The 21,783-nt window shown below is 32.4% G+C and overlaps 1 protein-coding gene across 1 annotated transcript in view; it reads right to left on the reverse strand.

The window, feature by feature from the left end:
• The window catches only part of LOC128998169 (sorting nexin lst-4), a 45,961-nt gene that overhangs the window by 13,883 nt on the left and 10,295 nt on the right, over positions 1-21,783 (reverse strand). The window contains exons 3-7 of the mRNA XM_054424182.1: positions 19,293-19,388; positions 17,198-17,339; positions 15,922-16,175; positions 14,801-14,915; positions 3,116-3,350 (exon numbers count right to left, since the gene is read on the reverse strand). Coding sequence (XP_054280157.1) covers positions 3,116-3,350; positions 14,801-14,915; positions 15,922-16,175; positions 17,198-17,339; positions 19,293-19,388 — 842 coding nt within the window. The remainder of the gene's footprint in view (positions 1-3,115; positions 3,351-14,800; positions 14,916-15,921; positions 16,176-17,197; positions 17,340-19,292; positions 19,389-21,783) is intronic.

Below are 21,783 nucleotides of genomic sequence, written 5' to 3' on the forward strand. Positions count from 1 at the left end.
TATTGTGTTAATAAAATATTGGTTGTTAAATAGATACAGTTACGACCGTATCTATTTATTACTCTGACGTATTGTTTATTAATATCTAAAATAAAGGAAACTAAAAGAAGAGAGGTGTTAATCGGTATAATAGTAAGGCTGAAAGTTTGTGTATAAAGGTAATATATTTTTCAAGCTTCTAAAATATGCTACGCAATACAGTAATAAACCATTATTTAAAAATAAATACAAGTCGGTAACGACAAAAACTTTGTATTTTCATGATCTCATGTTTATGCATGAAGTTGCAATACTCAATTTACGATTCACGTGCCTGTATCACATGGAAATTTATGTTTATTTAGTTTATGTTTATTATTATACTTTTTATTTTATTTATGTATATTTAGTTTGTATTTATTTATGCAAGGACCTGGTTGCAGTGGCAGCGCTCATCACCTGGTCCTCGCCGCACCGCAGGACGGATTTTACTCCCTCTTCAACTTAATTTATTTTGATTACCAAAGATCGTAAAATTCCCCAAAAAATATATGTTGAGGTTTAACTCATGCTCTCAAACTTTTCCACATACAAAACTTTCCAGGCCTGAGTAATTTTTTCATGACACGATTTAAAAATTACTGCAAACAGTCAACTTCAATTAGGTATTAAAGATTACATTGAAGTTAAAATTAATACTTTTAACTACACCATTAGCATCCACAATTAATATAGTTTAATTGTGTTGAGTTTCAAATTTTTATCTTATCTAAGTATGTCAAAAAGCAGTGTTAATGAAAAGCACACACCACAAAATTCTCCGTTTCTGAGCGCTAATTTCAACTTCATGCCGCCACAAAGATGGCGGAACTGGCGACAATCCTAGTAATGGTTGTATAATAGGGCATGTCCCTTCTATTTTTATTCTATGTTCGCTGGAACCGACGCCCGATCGAATTAAAAAAAATCTGGATCTTGGGCTGGTTATTTTTTATGAACATACAATCTTATTAAAGTACAATTAATTCATACATAAGAACCGGTTTTTGTCATAGTGATGCTAACCAGTAAAATTAATGGTTAAATAATTAAAATAAATCCATATACAAGACTAATCTGTGTCCACAAGACTATAAAAACAAATCATATAAATCTTTATTCAAAACATACAAATTGTACATGAATGCGTGATTGTTATTTTTGAGTCTGATAATAAAACTAACATATACAAGAATATTTACTGCAATTTCACTTAATATTGAACGTACTTTCAATTATTTACACAATTTTATGTATTCCATTATTTAGACGATAAATTTAATATTCCAGTAACTTACGCATTAACGCCAGATAAATTACCGCCCCCTTACTTTTAAAAGCGTTTAGATGTCCTTTGCATACTTCCTCCATAATAATGCACCATGCACCATGAAACTGATCAAAAGGAACAAAGTTGGAATAAATTAAATAACATAATTAAATAAACTATTTGGCGCTCGCTATGGAATTTTGGTTGGGTGGCGCTATGGAAGCCAATCGATTTACGATATTCGATAGTAGTTCTTTTCAGACTACGTCGATCGATACTTAACCGTATGCCTACCATATCGTTGTGAACCCAGCGCTATCCCTGGATGCCGGCTGAGTTGCCGAGTACGCACGCACCAAAATGTACGAGATCGGCGCGCGCCTAGCGGCGTCATAACGAAACGTTCTTTACTTTCTGGATAGCCCTCGTATTTTGTTGTTATTTTGTCACCATCACCAGCATTGCAACAAGACATGTTAATTTTTTTGAAATTTTAAATTAATTTTGTAATTTAAAAATAATTTAATTTAATTTTTTAATTTAATTTTTGTAATTTTTGCTTATTTTTGAGCCTATTTTAATTTATGAAGGCACATCTACAGGAAAATATCTTTCTAACAGTATGCGTAGTCTTTCCCTGCGATGCACACGAGCTGAGAAAAAAGGTTTTAAAGAAACATGCTTGCCTATTAATATAGGATTACATAAATTTTCAACATACTCGTCTGGGGGTAAATGACGACAGTCTAACAAAATTCGAAATATGTATATAGATTAACCCTGAGAGCTAAAATGTAAAAGCATCAAACCTTCTTTAAAACCCCTCTGAGCGACAGTCTTTTTGGAGATATACGGTAGTTTAGTTGTCATAAACACAATATACATTGATTCCATAAACAGTGGTTTACAAGATAGGTTGACAATGTATACAAACTTCAACAAAAAAAATTTAAAACAAACTATCTTTTAAGTTTTAAGTTATGTTTTTAAAAGTTCTTCTAAATTATAAAATTCATGGTCAATCAGAAATCTTTTATGTTGTTTTTTGAATTTGTTAAAATTTTCCTCATTAAATCCATATCCATATACATACAAGACTATCTATGTCCATACAGGGTAAATAAAAAGTTAAGAACCCCCCCCCCCCCATTTAATCTTTGTCTAAATAAATATACAGAGTTACAGAGTTACCCTTTTGGTGGTCGTGCAAACTTAGCACAAAGTTTCATTTTATGATTTTCAAAAATTTTCTGTAAATATTAAATTTTTTACTTAAACCCACCCTTATGACAGTACACATCTGGATCCGGATCAGAATTTTTCAAGATCCGGATTCGGTGCCGACATTTACTTGGATCCGCCCATCACTAATTTCTACCTTTCTGAAAATTATTGTAAGTCTTGAGTTAAGCTTTGGTTAAGCAGATGAACTCTACAGGTAAGAGTTGTAATTTCACTAAAGATAGTACTGTTTCATATATTGTGAAACATGTAAAATATTTTTATAACCAACTAAAAACATGCTACTTTTGGTTAAATCACTCATATAATTGGTGTTAACATTGAATATAATTTGTTAACACTTTACTGAGGTTTTTGGCATATCTTTGGTATGGCATTTGATGCTGGAAGTAATCTCCTTGTGCCTGCACTTGCGGTTTGAAAACAAATTTAAGATAAATCCCCTATCTAATAATGTTGGGAATTGTAAATTACACCAACTTGGACCGTAAATCTTTTCCAAGGATTCGGTTTTATACTTGACATTTTCTGGATCAAGTAGTTACTTTGATTTTGACTATAATGCAGTCAATCACTAGAACTTACAGCTGGTACATGTTGATAGGTTTTTCAGGAGCCTGAAGTGCTAAGAAGTAGTTGGCGCCAACCAGCTCATCTTTCTCAGCTTTCCTCTTTCCAGGTTTCCACTTCTTCTCATCCGTACAAGTGATGAAGTGTTCCCAGACAGCACACCTTGAGAGGATTGGATGCCGACATACACAGTCCACAAATGCTTGCAGCTGGTTTTTGCGGCGCTCGATAAACTGTCCCTCGTAACGACCTTCAAAAATCAAGAGGATAGGCTATATCACTATATCATTATTATTAAATCAGGGCGTAACTTAAGTGTATTTTTGAAATACACCTGCTGCAGCAAACCTGCAGACTAAGTGGATTTATTTGCCTGATTGGATTTTCACTCAATTATTTCCTGAAAATGGAACATTTATCCCCTGTTTGACATAATGTTGAAATCAAATCAAATCAAAATATCCTTTATTCATTTAAGTACAATTGTACAGGAATAGAGTCAGATCTTACAAAATAAAATGTTTTACATTTAAGAACTAATAATAAGACAGAATATTTATTTTATTTGTTCTCCCAAAACTCTTCAAGAGAATAAGGGGCAATTTTAATCAAATACTGTTTCAGACAATTTTTAAACTTTTTTGTATCATTTTCAGTTAGAAGTATTTTTGGAAGATGGGACATAAATTTATTTCCTGTGAATTTTGTTTTCTTTTTATAAAATTCTAGATTGTGTCTATCAATTTGAGATTGAGAACTAGTGTTATAATTATGACTAATTTTGTTTGATACCTGAGTTTTTGTAATATTTTTTGCATAAATAATAGTTTCCAAGATATATAGTCCATGAACAGTTAGTATTCCAAGATCGGTAAAAATATGTTTTACCGAATCTTTCCTTTTCAAATTAAACATTGCCCTAATTGCCCTTTTCTGGTACGATAAAATCCGTTTTAAGTTTTTTGATGTACAGGGTGGGGCAGAGTGGACTCCCTAGTTTCAATCAGTCGCTGAAGAGCATGCGTGCGAGTTAGCTGAGTGGGAGAGGTTTCATGTGGCGGGGGAAAAGACGCCATTGTTAGTAGTCACCATGCCGTAAACTGGCGAGCATCATGGTTTTGTAGTCGAAACGTTCTTTAAAAATAAGGATAGTGTGGTGGCGACCCAGCGTGCATTTCGTAGACGGTTTGGTTTGAATTGTCATGATAGTGTTCCCGATGCTAAAACCTTAAGGAAATGGATTACAAGTGTACGGGCGACCGAATCTGCAACTGAGGTTTACAAAGTTCGACCAAGGACCTTGGTAGCAATTGTTGATGTTATCACTGGAATAATGCCAGATATGCTGCGTAGAGTTTTTGAAAATTTCATTGAACGGCTGAATATGTGCATCGCTTGTCAAGGTCTTCACCTGGACGATATCATTTTTAAAATTTAATGAAAAATAAATGGCATTGTATTTAGATTTCAGAAATAAAAAGCTTTTGTAATAATCTTGTATGGTTTTTATACAGTTAACCAAACAAATCAGGGAGTCCACTCTGCCCCACCCTGTTGCTCCATATATACTGATTCCATAAGCTAAATTAGAATGAACTAAGGCATAATATATTGATATTAATGTTTTTAAGCTGCAAACTTTATACATTTGTCTTAAAGGAGATACTCCTGAAGACATTTTTTTGATAACATGATCAACATGTTTGTCTCAGGCTAGATTTTTATCAATTATTAAACCTAGAAATTTTGTATGTTCTACCTGTTGTAATTTATAATCTTCTAAGATTATGTCTGGATTTAATTTGTTTTTGTTTTGTTTTGTAGAAAATGATACAAAATTAGATTTTTCAGGGTTTAAAAGAAGGTTTTTGCTATCTAAGAATTTTTTTATGATGGAGAGACTGACCAATGATGATGCCTCAATACTTTCTTTTGAATTTCCACAAATGGTAATATTAGTATCGTCAGCATACAAACAGGCCGCCCCGCCCACAGGCATCAAGTCCGGCAGACCCCTCAAGTATATTAGGAACAAGAGGGGCCCCAACACTGACCCCTGCGGAACTCCATGGCGGACCCCCTGCATCTGTGAATTAAACTTTTGGATGTAATTATATTTACTTGAGAAATCTGATTTATAATGTTCTATCTCAACATATTGTTGCCTAAGAAATAGGTAGGATCTAAACCAATTTAATTCTTTGTCATGAATACCTAATTTTGATAAAGTGTCGATAAGATTTTCATGCGATACACTATCAAATGCCCTTGTTAAATCAAGAAAAATGCCAATTACTTTTTCTCTCTTATCCACTGCATTTATTATACTTTCAATAAATTCAATAACTGCAGTGACTGTCGATTTGCCTGCTTGAAATCCATGTTGTTCTGAATCCATTAAGTTATGTTCATTTAAAAAATCCATCAATTGTATAAAAACAACTTTTTCTAAGATTTTTGAAAAAACTGGAAGAAGTGAAATTGGTCGGTAACAGGAAACATCGTTTGGTTCCCCTTTTTTGAAAACTGGAATAATTTTGGCTATTTTGAGTTTATTAGGAAAAATGCCTGAAATGAGAGAAGAATTTACTATGTTTAAATTTAATTAATTAATTTAATTAAATGAAGAATTTAAATGTTATCCACTGTTAACATTAGGTTTAACTGGAACTTAGGTTTGCCGCTGCAGGGAAAGTAATACAGTTCTTCAGTGAAATTTTAATAGCTTAGTCCTACTAAATAAAAAATGTTGATGAAAATATATCCATAAACATGTACAACAGTATTCATTCTCCATAAAAATTACTTTGGAAATTTAGAATTTAGTTTTTTTAATTTTTTAAAGTAATCATTAGGCGTACAATTCTTCAATATACCTACTTAATATTTTTCTTTTTAATTATACAAAATTGTTTACGAGTAAAATGCAAAATTTTTATGTTTTGAGGGTCGAACATGGGAAAACCGAAATTTTTACTCCATAAAACCGGATCAAGCTCTGTTTTCTATGTCCAATCACACTAGTTTAATCCGGTTTGAAGAAACGTAGGTTTACACGTTTGTACACAATTTCATCAATATTGGATGAGTTTCAATTGATTTATCAGGCTAACGAACAAATATATAGAGGTAGGTAAAAGCATGAATAATTCACCTTAAATGTTTAATGGGTTAAACAAGGAAAACTAAACTCTGTACAAGGCATAAAAATATAAAATATAAAAAAAATATATAAGGCATAAAAATACAAATTTTTATTTAAAAATAATGCTCTATCAGAGATACCAAATGCATTCATTGTTGTACCAAGACTGACGATGATTAATTTTCTGTGATAAAATTTTATCAATGCAAGATTTTGTGAAATGAATAATTCTTTTTGGAGAGGAGCAAATTATTGCTCCAACCATATTGTTCCAAAATAAAAATTAACCCTTAACTTTTGCTGTGGATGGCTGCAAGATTCCAGAACATGAACATTAAAGTCAGCTGCTATACAGGGACAACCTGTATATACATTTTTAGTACATGTATCTTTAATAAGATGTTTTAATAAGCCTTCCAACTTTCTAATTAGGTCCGTAGTTCTGTATAAATAGAAACATAATATTTAAAGTAACAATTTTAATACAAGAAGTTTCAAAAACAGAATCTTCGTTTAAGGCACATAAATGTACTTAACTGACAAGACTCAATATTATATGACTATTAGTATCAGTTATAATGCCATCTTAAGATTTTAGTGAGCACTACTAATGAAAATATAAAACCTTATACTTTATATGGACCCTTGAATTATATGAAAACATATTAACTAAAGGGATACTCCTTGTTCTAAAAAGTACAAAAGTGAAAAAAAACCCTATGACTGATTTTGTACAAACAAGAAGACCAAGGGGTATTAGATAAAATAATGATAAACGGTTAACTAGGAAACTATTGTCTATGACTTGGGGAAAAAAGAGGTGTTTTCTTATACAGGGTGTCCCGTAAGTACACAGCCAAACTCCGGGAAATGGTTCTATGGGTCAAAATAAGGAGAAAATCGATAATAACATTTTTTCCAAATCGCTTCGTTAACCAGATATTTGCCATTTTACAAAAATTACAAAAGAATGGCTGATTTTATGAAGAAATAACAAGAAAACTTTTATTTGGCATTTTTAATTCCCTATCAAACGATACCAAGTTAAAAAAAGATTGAATAATAAATAGCTGAAATATTACGACTTTTAGTTGTAAAATGGGGTAGAAAAAGGCTAAGCTGGTCAGGTTTGCCCCATTTTAAAACTAAAAATCTTAATATTTCAGCTATTTATTATTTGATCTTTTTGAACTTGGTATGGTTTGATAGGGAATTAAAATGCCAAATAAAAGTGTTCTTGTCATTTTTTAATAAAAGCAGCCATTTTCTAAAAATTTAAGTAAAAAAATTAAAGTGGCCGCCATTTTGAAATTTTGAGATGAATCAAGTGAACTTTTTTTATAATTTGGGTCTCTATTACCTTAACATTCATCTCAAGTTTCAAAATTATCGGTTTAAAAACTTTAAAGATAAAAATGTTCCAGTGTTGGGGAAGCTACTTTTAAAATGTAGCTACAACTACTGCTACATTTCCAAAAAAGTAGCTTAGCTACAGCTACAGCTACAGTTCCGAAAAAGTAGCTAGCTACAACTACAGCTACAATGAAATGTAGCTATAGCTACAATTTTATAGGGATGGTCAAGTCTCGAAATTTCGGGAAATTTTCGGGAAATTTTCTATCTCGTTACACGAGACGAGATTACTTTTTGGCCGAGATTTTTATCGAGACGAGAATAAAAAAAAAAAAAAAAAAAAAAAAAATTAAAAACGCCTGCAGAAAGTCAATGCAATACCCGCAATACAGGAGCGTGTTGTAGTTGCGTTTCCTTTTCGAAGGCGTTATTATTTAATTAATTCTTTTAATGTAAATATTACTTTAATTCTTTTAATATAAATATTACTTTCATTATTTTAATAATATTACTTTAATAACATTTGAGAAGTTTTGTTAAGTGTAAGCAGTATGAGGAATGTTTTATTACTATAAAAAAAGTCAAAACAAGTAACTATTTTATAAAAATTAATATTGCTTTTATTTTATGATTTATTTTATTTTAGGATAAGTTGAACTCTATCCTAACTGATATCACCATGTTTCCTAATCGTAGGCATTTTTAATAAGTTAGGCGTGATTAATAAAAAAATGTTATGCTGATGTTATTTAATGAAAGATTGTAAATATTCTTGCCTATTATCATTATTTTAGTATTTAAACAGTCATCTAACAATGTTACAAAATAAGTAAAAATTTCGAACGTGCATTTCTCGTTGTGTATGAGAAGAGAAATCTCGTCTCGATCTCGTCTCAAAATTTTATGAGAAATAAAAAATCTCGTCTCGTCTCGTCTCGAACTAAAAATCCAATCTCGTCCATCCCTACGAATTTTAGCTACTTTTCCTAAGACTAGGGGTGTGCGAATAGTGATTTTCAACCTCGAGCCGAGCCAAGCCGAGCTTTTTCAAAAATTTTTGAGCTCGAGCTTTTTTGAGCCGAGCTTTTTCGAGCCGAGCTTTTTCTAGCGTCACCTTATCTAAATTATTGAACTTTTTTTCTTAAAAAAGTGCATAATAATAATGTTCAGTCAATTTTTAAATAAACACAATGTTATTTTAATATTTTTAAAAACATTGAAAATTGTCAAGACATCAAATCTATACTATTATATAAAAATCTAATGGTGTCTGTCTGTATGTGTGTTACTAATAGGTGCAAAAACTCCTGAACTAACTGGGCTTAAATTTTACAAAAATATAGCTACCATACCAAGGACCATTATAGGACTATTCACATTTTCATACTGACCATAGGCTTTGCCCCTTTGGCTTTAAAAGTTCTGAGGTGAAGATTTTAAAAGTAAATATTGATCGGTCCCCATGGCTGCGATGAGAACACTAACAATGTTTGTTTACATTTGGTTTGACATTTAAATGTAAACAAGAAGAACTGCTAAATTGCATATTTCACAATTTCAGACAGCTGATACAAAGAAATGAAATATAATATTTTCCATAACTATGAGGTAGGTTTATTTTAATCTAAAGTTTTATCATGAATTATTTATTGTTTATTCTAAAACTATGTCAATGATTATAGAAAAAAAGATTCTATAACCGTTGCTGTATCAACTCCGGCTCTGCTTTGGATTTTTTAAAGCGTCTAAGTTATGAAAATAATATTATTGATATGTTTTCATGGAAACAGTATGAAAATTACAATGTATAGATGTTTTGTATGAATTTGGAGGCTACTTTAAATAAATTTGAACTGCTAAACATGTGTTAGATTAACTTAACATAACTTGCACATCACGTTGTTTTTTATATGTATATTTAGGTAAGTTAAGTTATTGTGTTTTGCTAAACCCATGCTTAAATTAAACTAAAGAATATCATCGATAACTGTCAATAATCTGTTGTATGTGTGTAACTATATTTAATTATCAAATGGTAATACAAAATACTCTTATTTTATCTTAACATAGCTTTCACTTCACATTTAAAGGGTGTCCCAAAAAACAGCGACAATTTTAAAATGTTATTACTCAGCTGTTATAAAGGCTGGAGAGTTAATTGATGCGTTAAATGAATCTTTATTTGATGCCATTTAGTGTATAATCACTATGGATCATCAACGGTTACCGCAACATTGTGCCTTTCTTTGTCCTAGATACTTTTAATTTTAACTTCTTAACATCAATTTCGTGTTCATTTCAACGTTGGCCGTATAATGGTGCAACCCCACACGGAAAAACTACACAAAGATGGGTAAGCAATTTCCTGAACACGGCTTCTGCACTCAAAGTCAAACCTAGTGGGAGACCTCGAACTGATCGAACGCCGGAAAACATTGGAAATGGTTCGCAAAAGTGTGCTGCGTGTCCTAAATTGCGTCGAGCGTCCTAAGTCATCCGTTTGCAGAACATTGCATTTAAATTTAAATTTGCATAGGTTTAATTTTGAGTACAGAAGCCGTGCTCAGGAAATTGCTTACCCATCTTTGAGTACCTAGTTTTTTTTTTGTTTGGGGTGTCACCATTACTCCCAACATTGAAGTGAACACAAAACTGAGTAGAAATGGTGGACACATTACTTGAAAAAATTCTCTATGGCAAAAGGAAGATGTTGAGGTAACCATTGATGATCCATGGTAACTATACACCAAATGGCATCAAATAAACATTCATTTGCCACAACAACGAACTCTCCATCTGTTATAACAGCTGAGTAATAACATTTTAAAATTGTCCCTGTTTTTTTGGGTCACCCCGTACTTTATTTGATAAATTTATTATTTGTGTTTTGCATTCAATACCACTGATTAAATTAAACAAAGGAAAATATCATAAAACTAAGCAGTACACACAGTGTTCTTTTGTTTTTAAAATCAATGAAATATCTGTTACTATGTTTACTTAATGGTAAGTGGGAAAATGTAAAGGCAATGTACAATGGAACTGATTAAAATAACTGGTTTGTATATTAAGTTGTATGTTTATATTTTTGTAGAGTAGAATCAGAAATGCAATGAAACATATACATTTTTAATATTTTTGCTATTACATTTTTTAGTCCTTGATGCCTTGATAATCATATTAGTTTTCTCTGCTGTCTTTAATGCTAAATTATTTGTTTAACATTTTTTATAGTATAGATATAGTTTCTTTAATATTTCAAAAGACCGTATTGATAAGGCACAGCAATATTTCTAAAGTTGATAACAGCTGACTTAGTTTTGCTAATGATTTATTGTGAGAGAAGAAACTGAAAATGGAAGCATTTGTGATTTATTATGAAAAAGAGTGAAATTAAAAAAAAAACATTTAAATTTAATAATTAGTATTTTTGCAACTTCAAAATTGGAATTTAAAATGTCAATAATAAATAAAAAGATAATATGTAACTAAGGGAGATGAAGGTAAATCATGTATGTCAAAGTTTTATTCAAAGATTTGGCCAGTTTTTCTCATATCAGCCAACACAAGATTCAAAATTAATTAAAACCAAAATGGTGGTATCCACTACTTACCAGATTTAAAAGTCATAACTTAAACGTTTCTATTAAGGCCATAAAAGTTGAATTTTGTTCCTAAAAGCGTTGGCGGATGTGTAACTATTATATGCAACAGAAGTAAAGATTAAAATGTTTCTATTTTGTGTCCTCATCCCGTTGCAAAGCACGGGTACAACAGCTAGTAGTAGATAATCACGATAAGAACTGAACCGAACTAAATTAAGATGCAAGAAATAAAAGGATAATTGAAGGACTGACGAGATATGCAGTGCAGACTGAGACAATCAGATTGTCTTTCATAACAGAACAGCAACGCGACCTTAAATGACGACAAAACAACTAGCAAGTCGATTACATTATTATGTATATTGTAACTACAGTACTATGAATATTTAATTATATTTTGTATAAATAAATACAAAATAAATTTAAAAACACGTGATTATTCTTGTTGTTTTCCATGCACAAAATATTTTAGTTTTATCAATCGTATTAATCATAAAAGAACATAGTTGGTTTGGATCCAAAAAGGTGGAGAGACAAGTAAAAAGTAAACTTATATATTAAAAAAGATATAATTTACATATGGAGGAAATAGACCATAACACTAAAATTAATAGAATAACACACAAAGTAAACAAGAAATGAAATAAAGAACTCTATGAATTAACACTGTCACTCAATTTTGTTATCTAGAAGGATCGGCGAACTAATCAATAAATAGCCAAAACCAGTTTCCTCCCCTTCTTGCAGTCTCACCACCACCCCTCCCCCCTAAACCGGGAGGCCCAACACTTTGTCCTTGAAACACCCACGTCCTTTGTACCCCTATGAAACAATAAACCCTTACACCCGTGTTGCTGTTTTGACAACAGGTTTATGAATGCAATCACTATTTTTAATTTTCCAGAATTAACTATCAATTATTATTATTTACAAGTTACAAATAGGAAACTACATCACATTATGGTATTCAATGACCCATGTATTATTATCAAAAATTAATAATTTATTACTTATTTTGATAATAAAAAACATTCACTACAGCACGCACCACTTATTGATACATATAATCATCAAGGTAACTGTTACTTTATACAAAATAAAAAAGGTACAAAATTGTGTGGCCAGTCAAACTTTATAAACAAACATTTTTTTATTCTATAAAATACATATGGTAAATAGGGGTTGGTTTAAAGGAAATAAAATACAAAACAGATAATTAATTATTTTGATAAACATTAGAAAGGTTATAGGATTGATTGAACTAAAATAACTGCAGGGAAACTTATAAGTAGAAAAGTCTTCAACCACAATCTGTTTAATCAGTACATTTTTAGAGAGAGAGAGAGAGAAAGAGAGATAGCAGATAGGGGCGTTTGATAAGGAATCTGAAAAAGTAAACAAACAAGGAACAACGACATGACGATACTCGTTTACAGCCTTATTGTGTCGCCCACTACATTTGCACACGTGACCACTTTTTGTTTCTTCCTTACTTTTTGTTTCTTCCTTATCTTCCATCCGTCCCAAAATAGAATTCCTGAAATTTTTTGTTGATTTAATCTCCCCTCCCACACAAGGCGCAGTCGCAGTGCTCAGTGCGCACTGTAGGTTGTCACGGCACCCGTGTGTCGTCATAGCGACAAGCCAATCACGCACTCGCACTGTGTTGTATATTACCATTGACTTTATATCTGCACATATTACGATACGAATTGCTGTTAGAAAGACAACGCGATAGGTGGTCGTTTGTCTCTTTCCTATCTCCTCAAAATTACGATCGATAATCATTGCGTCTTGACTGAGCTGAGGTTCGTGCTTATCAAACCTCGAATGTGTGAACAACGTAGAATTGTGATAACATTGTTTTCAATTATGACCCAAATTAAGTGTTTTGACTTAGTATTAAAAGCTCGGCTCGAACTTCGAGCTTTTTCAAAATGCCTCGAGCCGAGCCGAATAATGAAAAGCTCGAAGATTCGAGTACTCACACACCCCTACCTAAGACATGACTTTTATTCCACGCACATTAGGTAAATGTAAATTAATTGCAATTACATAAACCTAACATTACAAAAACACGACAAAAATAAGTTAGTTGGGTGTTCCATCATATTTAGTACTTATTTTTAAATATTGCATTATTTTTAAGCATCTTAAATTAAGTTCAAAGGACATAAAACCAAACTATATTTTAAAAGCCCATTTTATTTCTTTAATATAAATTCTTTATCAACTATTAAAAACAATAAAACTGTAAAACGATTATTTAAAAATACTTTTTTGTGTTACAGAGCCTACTGAAATTGGAGTTCATTGACTTTCTTTATTTTTAATGTTAAAAACTACATTGCTATCACTTTTAACCATAGTGATATGTTACTAGTTCTATGAATAACACTTTTCAATGTCAAGAAATCGTCCTTTGTCACTATGCATAGGTCAAATTGTGCTTCAACAAACGTTGGTGCAGAAAACAGTATTCAGCAACTTATCCTGAAATAGGCTTTTTAATTTAAACATGTTGAAAATTGTAAAGTAAAAATAACATTTAGGCCTATTTGGCTTTGTAACTTGTTGGCTAATTCCTATTAATTGAACTCTGTATTCGTATTAATCCAATAGCATAGCCTAGGAATAGTCCTTGACAAGAGCTGTGTTAGCAGGAGCAAACTATGCTATTTTTTCTTTGTAAGTTTCATGTTATATGGAGATTTTTTCGTTACAATTATTATGTAGTCCAGGCATATCTTAAATCTCATAAGGTAATTTCCTCTTCGTTAATTTAGTAAACCTTTGAAAAATTCGTAATGCAACCAAGGAAGGGCTTGTGATCATGAACCACCATAAACAGCTGAAGCAAAGGTTGATAGAGCTTTCTCATTACTTTAAGGTTTACGGATGGTTTCCATTAAAACCCAAGTTGAAACCATCGATTAATAAAGAAACTAAATAACTAAATAAATTAAACTGATAACTATATAATTTCTCCGTCAATCCCTTGCAAGCATTCAATAGCTTCTCTAGTCACCGGTAACGTTTAAATGTCATCTGCATCTAGCGAATTTATTTTATCTGACAGTAATCATAGAGTTGCAAATGAAGGAAATGAGAGCCAAAAATGTGGATAACACTCAGATGAAACGACTGCGACCAGCTGTATAAAGCCAAGAAAGTAGGCCTAATTTTCTTGAAAATCTCAGTTTGATAGAGGTTGTTTCACGTAGGGTTGTGATAAAAATCACTATCTCAATCAATGTTAATGTAGCGAGAAAAGTAGCTAAAATTCCGCTACAACTACTTTGAAAGTGTAGCTAGCTACAGCTAAAACTACAAAATCTTAAAAGTAGCGTTGCTACAGCTAACGCTACAAAAAAAGTAGCGCGCTACTGTAGCGTCGCTACTTGTAGCGCACTACTTCCCAACACTGGAAAAAAACTAAATGGCAAATATCTGGTTAACGAAGCGATTTTGTAAAAAATTTTATTCTTGATTTTGTCTTTATCTTGACCCATAGAACCATTTCCCGGAGTTTGGCTGTTTACTTACGGGACACCCTGTATATCCTTGCTGAAAAAAAATAAGAGACCAAATACTTACCCGAAATCTGCTTATCTGGTAATGGTGGTATTGGAATTAAACTGAACTTCTCTTCCAGCCTTTCGTGTAACCAATCAAAATGCTTGTATCTTCTAGATACTTGAATATTATTGAACTGTAACATTAATAACTCCGATATAGACTCATGCAATTAATTAATTTATTAATTGTTACACATGTTTCATTTCAGGATTGAATAAAATGGCGGAAAATGTTGTACACATATTTATATTTCAAGAATATTTTCCTCAGTTGTAAACCATTTGAACTTCGCAGATTGTTCAGTGAATTAATTGTGCCTATTTTTATTAGATTCTTTTGTCATTGTGTGAAGAAAGAAATTATTAAAAACTTTTTTCGGTGAATACATTCAGAGAAAAGTAACAAAGCACCGGTTTTGGGGTACAGCTAAATAAAAACAACAAGCCCGTCCAGCCAACACCCACTCTTAAGCCTCGTTCTCACAACACATGGTTTGTTGAATCTCCTTGTGACCTTGATCAGTGCCTTGTATTTTTACGCATCATGATCTAGCTTGTCAGTGGTTCGTGCAGCTATTCGAGGTGGTGCTTCAAGGCCTGGGCTGCTCCAGAAGTCAGAAATCTCATAACCATCGGCCAATTTTTGATCATATTAGACTTCCTATTGTTGGAACAACTCGGGGAGTTGAAACAAAAGTACAGAATATGTTGGATACGTTTCAGAATCATACTTTCTATGTGCAGTACTACCATCAATCATCAATAAAATTCAATATGTATTGAGCAGAGTTAGATGAATAGGTTGTGACGTGTTACTGTGGCTATGAGCAAAGTGTGCGAGTCATATTTAGATATCTGTCTGAATCATACAGATTCATACAAGAGGGAAATTACTGTATCATCACAATCAAATCCCAAACTAAATTGAACTATAAAACATTGGTTACAGAAAGCTAACAATTTATATATTAATTTGCCTGTAACTTTTGAATGGTTTGTTCGATTAATGAAATGAAAATCTAAGACAGTTGTATAAAAAATCTACATAGGCCTATGGTATTAACAATAATATTAATATTACTGTACTTAGATTTACAGTTCAAAGAAAAAAATCTTCAAATGGGTTGATCAACTACTTACCGTTGGAGTTAGCTGGTAAGCTATAAAGCTTTTGAGACCTTTGAATTTACTATCTTTCTTGGGAGACGCCACCATTACTTGGTACGGGTCTTGGATTGGATTCCACATCACAACTCCTTGCTCAACCTCGAGGATGTGGACTTTGTCTGACTCTGGGACGTTTAGTTTTACTGTCCCTAGGATGTAGTTTTCTCCTCCAGATTTGACAAACACGGAAAATCTATTTAAGTTTCTTTTTGGTAATGTTGATTTACCTGTGAACAGATTTAAAACAGTATATGATACTTGGAACACCAGATATTATAAGTGAATTGCCAAATTGAATATGAAAGATGTTGATGTTAATAGATAAAAGTAAAAACATCATGAGACTCAAAAAGACAATCCATAAAAATAACAGCAAAACTTTCAATATCAGAGGAGACCAATTCCTTGGAGTACAGAACCGTATCCGAACATCTGCTGCACCACAGGCATTAAATAATACATATTTTTTTTTGTTGAAATTTGCATTATATAGCACTAAAACAATTAGAAACTACACCACATAATAGGATGATCCAAAATAATAGGAAACAGACCCAGTTTGGATTACTAAACTGTTCAGAATAGCAAGAAATGCAGTAAAATGTCATACAAAAGGTCATTAAAATGATTAAACACAAGTATTCGTGCAATTCACTAAAAGAAACAACTGACTTTACAAACTAATGTTAGTTTGTACAATAAACCATTACATCAATTACATCATTGCATACATATTATTGCTCCGGTGATTACGGCTATATCGTGATCGTCTTCCACCATTGAGGAAATATGAGTGATTATCTACCACGATCACATTCATGTATACGACAAGCTTGTAAGAGAACCTCCAAAACACCGTTAATCAATGGTATTTGGTCATAGGCTACTGGCGATTATTCAAAATTACCCAGTTTTATACAAAAATCACAATTTGCTGACTTTTTCCTTCTCATCAAAATTCTAGTACAATTTCCAGCTTTTTGTTCAGCTGCACATCCTGGTTAGAATTTCAGTGCACATAGCTTTGTTAAAAATTGAAATACAATAACCTTTTTTCTCCAACAGGTGGTTCTTATTAGTTGTGGTTAGCGTTCTGGTGTACATAGTGTCTGCACCCTTTAGACTCAATATATTATGTGTAAGTAAGTACAGGGGGTTGGATAACAAGGTAGGTCGGATAACTGAAGGTCGGTCGGGTAATCGAGACTATTGATCACTATAAATAATTGAGGTATCTTTTGGATCTTACTTAACGACATGTCATCACCAACACTCCCAGACTTGGCAGGTAACATGGGGGGTCGGTCCTGTAGGGGGACAGGAGGTGGGCCCCCTCCCCCTTCTGAATCATCATCCCACTCATCCTCCCAATAGTCCATCACCTCATAGTTCTGAAAAACACCATGATTAATTATAAATCTGTAAAGGAATGTGGAAAAGCCACAAAAGTAAATTGAAAATAATCTCCTTATTGAGTGGAAGTATTTATTATTCATATGAACTGTTATTATAATTTTTTTAATACATTTGTCTTTTATGTAACTGTGTAATTGAGACGGTTAATTTTTTTTATATTCCAATGGGCAAGACCATCGCATAATTGATTCATGTAATTACAAGCTTTGCTTAAGTGAATGTGCTTATGTGCCTAATTTAATTTTAATTATATTTCGAATTTCATTATAGCCTACTTGAAAGTTATATTTAAATTCTGATATACATAATCTCTACTTTCTCTGGTAAAACATATGCTTTAAAACCAAAGAGCTCGGTTTAATTTTGCAATACTTTGTTCTTATTTCAATGGTCTAGTTGTTTATTTTATATTTTGTTTGATATTCAATGTGGTTGTTATTTTATATTTTGCTATTAACTAAGAACAAAGTTGTTCTGTAAAACTATGTATAGGCTACTGAGAAACGTTGGAACAATTAGGGAATTTTTATTTATTTATGTTATTCACACGTTTTGAATAATACTGTGACAAAAATTATGGGGGTTTAAAAATTCTATACTACTAAATATAACATTATACTTTTCTTTTGAGGTACTGCTATAGTAGTGTACGCAATGATCGCGTGGAGATGATAGTCTTAACGACACAAGTAGAAAATTACTTAATTACTAAAAATCACTACTCATAACTTCCAAGAGGGGTTTTGTTTTTTATTATAACCTCTCATTGCCACTGATTGTAATGCAACGACTTATTGTCCCAACAGCTCACTCATTGTTTAATCAATTAAATTGGTCTCAACACCTGATAAGTTGACGTTCGAAGTATTAAAATTTGACTTTTTTTCTCTCAAGCTTTGAACTCACTGGTCCGTAACTCGTGTTGTAAAGTAAAACAAAAATGCTGTTATTTTAATAAACAATACTGTTAAGTAAATCTTTTCAATTCTAAGAAATGAACTGATACAGCTAGTCAAAAAACAGTTGTCTCAGGTAAAATATTTTTATTCAATGAAAAAGGTAGTTTAAATTGAAATTTTTAAAATATCTCTGAAAATAACTCGTGTCACTTTCTTTCTCATGTATATCATATGATTCAATGAATTTGAAAAAGGCTAAAAAAGTTACTTGTGGCTGTGTATCCATTGATTACGATAGATGACGAGCTCCAGAGCTTTATCACTCCATTATCAAATAAAAACATGTAAAATACTCACACAAGATGTCAGGAAACGTCTGATTAAAAAATTAAACATCATGAAAATAGTGAGGTAGATGTAGATGACAAATATATCTGGCCAAAGCATTAAAAGCCCTGGCTCAAAACGCAGAAGATTGAAAACCGACTGACTGGCCTATGGCTACTTAATGATGTTACAAAAAGAGAAAGAGATAGAGATTGATATTCACAGTATGAAAGAGGGATTGTTATTCTCTGTAGTTTAGCTGTTCAGATATTTAATTGCTCCAACACTAGCCATAAATAAATACATAATCTGACATAACTAATGAACGATTGGTGATGGCACCCTCTTTATTTAGCATTCCCACTTACTGTGATTGGATTGATGCCAATTAAAATGCGAAGTTGAGAATGAGAAAGTTGAGTTTCATGATTTAGTCTCAGTTCACATTTATCAGTCCAAGTACTGTGTTTACATCTTCAATATTTATAAAACAATTTGATGTGGAATTAGAGACAGGTTACAAGAGACAAAATGGTAGTTAGCTGTGTGTATTGTTATAGGTGTTCTGCAGTGAAACAGGATTTAAATCAGCCGTGCAGATTTTGTCGTACAGACCAATTAACATGGAGCTACTAATTACAACATTACTAAGGTGAGAATTAATATACTTGTTGATTGTGATAATACACTTCACAACATTACCTGACTTTCTGTAGAGGCCTGGTTTCCCCAATCATCAGCAAAAGTTTCTGGGAGTGGTGGAGGAGGCATGGCGGGAGGAACACTTGATTTTACCTCCTAAAAAGTGTTCAAACACCATTATTACCTGTTAAGGTTTTCAGTTAAAAGATAAAGCTAGATAAATTGGACTTAAGCATTCTGTGAAATGAATAAAAAAAGACTTGAAAAAAAGTTATTCCCCATATTATGCTGAATAAGAAAATGAAAATATATAACAGTAAAGTAAGACCCCTAGTATCCGGCTTCAATTTTACCTGTCCTCGGTTTATCCAGCCAATTCTAGGAAGCCAATATCGAAATATTTATCTCATGGCTTACAGACACGCAGTTGCTAGCACTAATCTTCGCGATTTGTAAAATTTATCTGTTTGCTGGCATTTTACTGTGTGACTACTCAGTTGAGCTAGTGCTAGTAAGCCTGACCTCTGGACAGTTGGTTGCTTAATTATAGGGTGGTTAGTACAGTGATTTGATAATTCAACACACTATTTTATGGTCTAATGATCTTCATGGCCAATTTATTGAGAGACATTTTTACTTCCATAATTAATACCAGTTTTATGCTATTTGAAATCCAGTGTGTCCACAAGACCAAAACAAATATCTTGCATAAAGAGTCAAGAAAATCAGCTTCTGAGATCAATTTATTTTGCATTCATCAATTCAAACATTTAATATGGCATAGAAATCTGGGGTGGTGCATATTTTACCACATTAAAACCAATAATCATGTTTAAATGGCTCTTTAAACCTTGCTATTTTTTATTATACTGTGCTAGAGTAATACATTACTCTATAAAACAATTAACAATTAATTTATTACAATCAATTAAGGTTTGTTTTTTGTCAAAAGCGGTATAACAAATAAATAGGCATCACTCAGTGAAAAAATCCCGTTTCATCCCGCATATGGTCTAAAAATTCTGTTTTTGTTATCAAAATCCAGTGTTTGGAACCATCTACTGATATTTAAACATTTTGACAGAATGTGCTGTGAAACTGCAAACATGTGTATTTTTCTAAAAATTAATCACAAAAAAACTCAAAAACAGTACTTTTGAGTACATTTATTAATTAAACATTATTTATTAGTATATGATATAATTTTTATAATAGCTTCAGGGAAGTATTTAAGTATCTGCCGCCTCTAGGCAATGAAGTTTGCCCCCCCTCCACAACTTGTCAGCGCACTCCCCGACCTCACTAATATCACCCCAATGGCCAATACATACCCTGTCAGCTGATTTTGTAGAAAAATAATCGGCAATATCGCATGCTGCATCAACAAATTTAATAACTTTTTTTAGCCCTTTTAAGGGAAATTTTTTGTGTGCAGTTTTTATGCAAAACTTGATTCTGACTTGGATACACGGAATGCAACGTTTTTAATCCATTATTATCCATTATTTATCAATTACAGTCACGTTTTGTGGCGTGAAATGGCATACAAAACAGTCTGTATGCAAGGGTTCTTATAACGCTTTTCATTGAACACTTTTAGTCAGATCCACTTGAGAGATGTGCTATTGGCTTTGAAATAAAAACAAATATGTTTACTACCTACCACTATGACACAACTGCACACAAGTATTATATTTTACAATTAAGGTTAGATAATTTTGCGTGAGTCTTCATCAGAGGTAGCCATATTGGATTTTAGTCCCGTAAGAGCAATGTTAATCTTGTAACAGAATTTCTAAAAAACGTGTTGTGATAAAATAATGATTTAGGTGTTAAAACTAAGGTTTAGTGGTCTTCTAGGGAGTGAAGATTTTAGTTTTGCCATTTTCCCTCCACTTAATAAGTTAATAGTCATTAACTTAATCAAGCCTTTAATTAAATAATTTTAGAAAAGACAAAAACAAATATTCTAAATATCATTTCCTTAACTCTATGTTATAAACCTAATTATAAATTTTCATAACTATATCTATATAAATAACACCGGCATACTGCTTCAAATGATGGTATATTCTGTCAAATTTAACATTGCTATTATGGGACTAAAATCCAATATGGCTATCACTGATGAACACTCTTAATAAAGATCGTCATTCGTCGCTTTCTTCTTCACTTGAATATTGAAGTTGAACACTCTCATCTCTCCAGAGTCAGCAGACAGCCAGACACAGAGAAGCGCTGCAAGCGGCAGACAATGGTACTAACTTGTCTGTCACCCAGTGAAAAAAATTAGGATCAGTCTCTCTCTGGTCAAATCTTTCTACCTTCCAGCTAGCCCTGCCGCTGCGTAGTGCGTATGAAGTAAACAGGGGGAAGTGTTTTCTTAGTTCACCACTTTGCAGCGGCAGGCGACCCGCTCCCACGGCACGCGTGTCCGTCAGGCCAATAAGACCAGCGAGCAAGGAATACTATTCGTTGCTCGCTGAATAGGACAGCATGGAAAACTCAGCACAGCTGTGTAATAAACTATTGACTTTTGTTTGACTTTAAT

Source organism: Macrosteles quadrilineatus, unplaced genomic scaffold (genome assembly GCF_028750875.1).
Source record: "Macrosteles quadrilineatus isolate MER2022 unplaced genomic scaffold, UCM_ALF_1.0 Scaffold_7__1_contigs__length_78375512, whole genome shotgun sequence".
NCBI classification, from domain to species: domain Eukaryota; kingdom Metazoa; phylum Arthropoda; class Insecta; order Hemiptera; family Cicadellidae; genus Macrosteles; species Macrosteles quadrilineatus.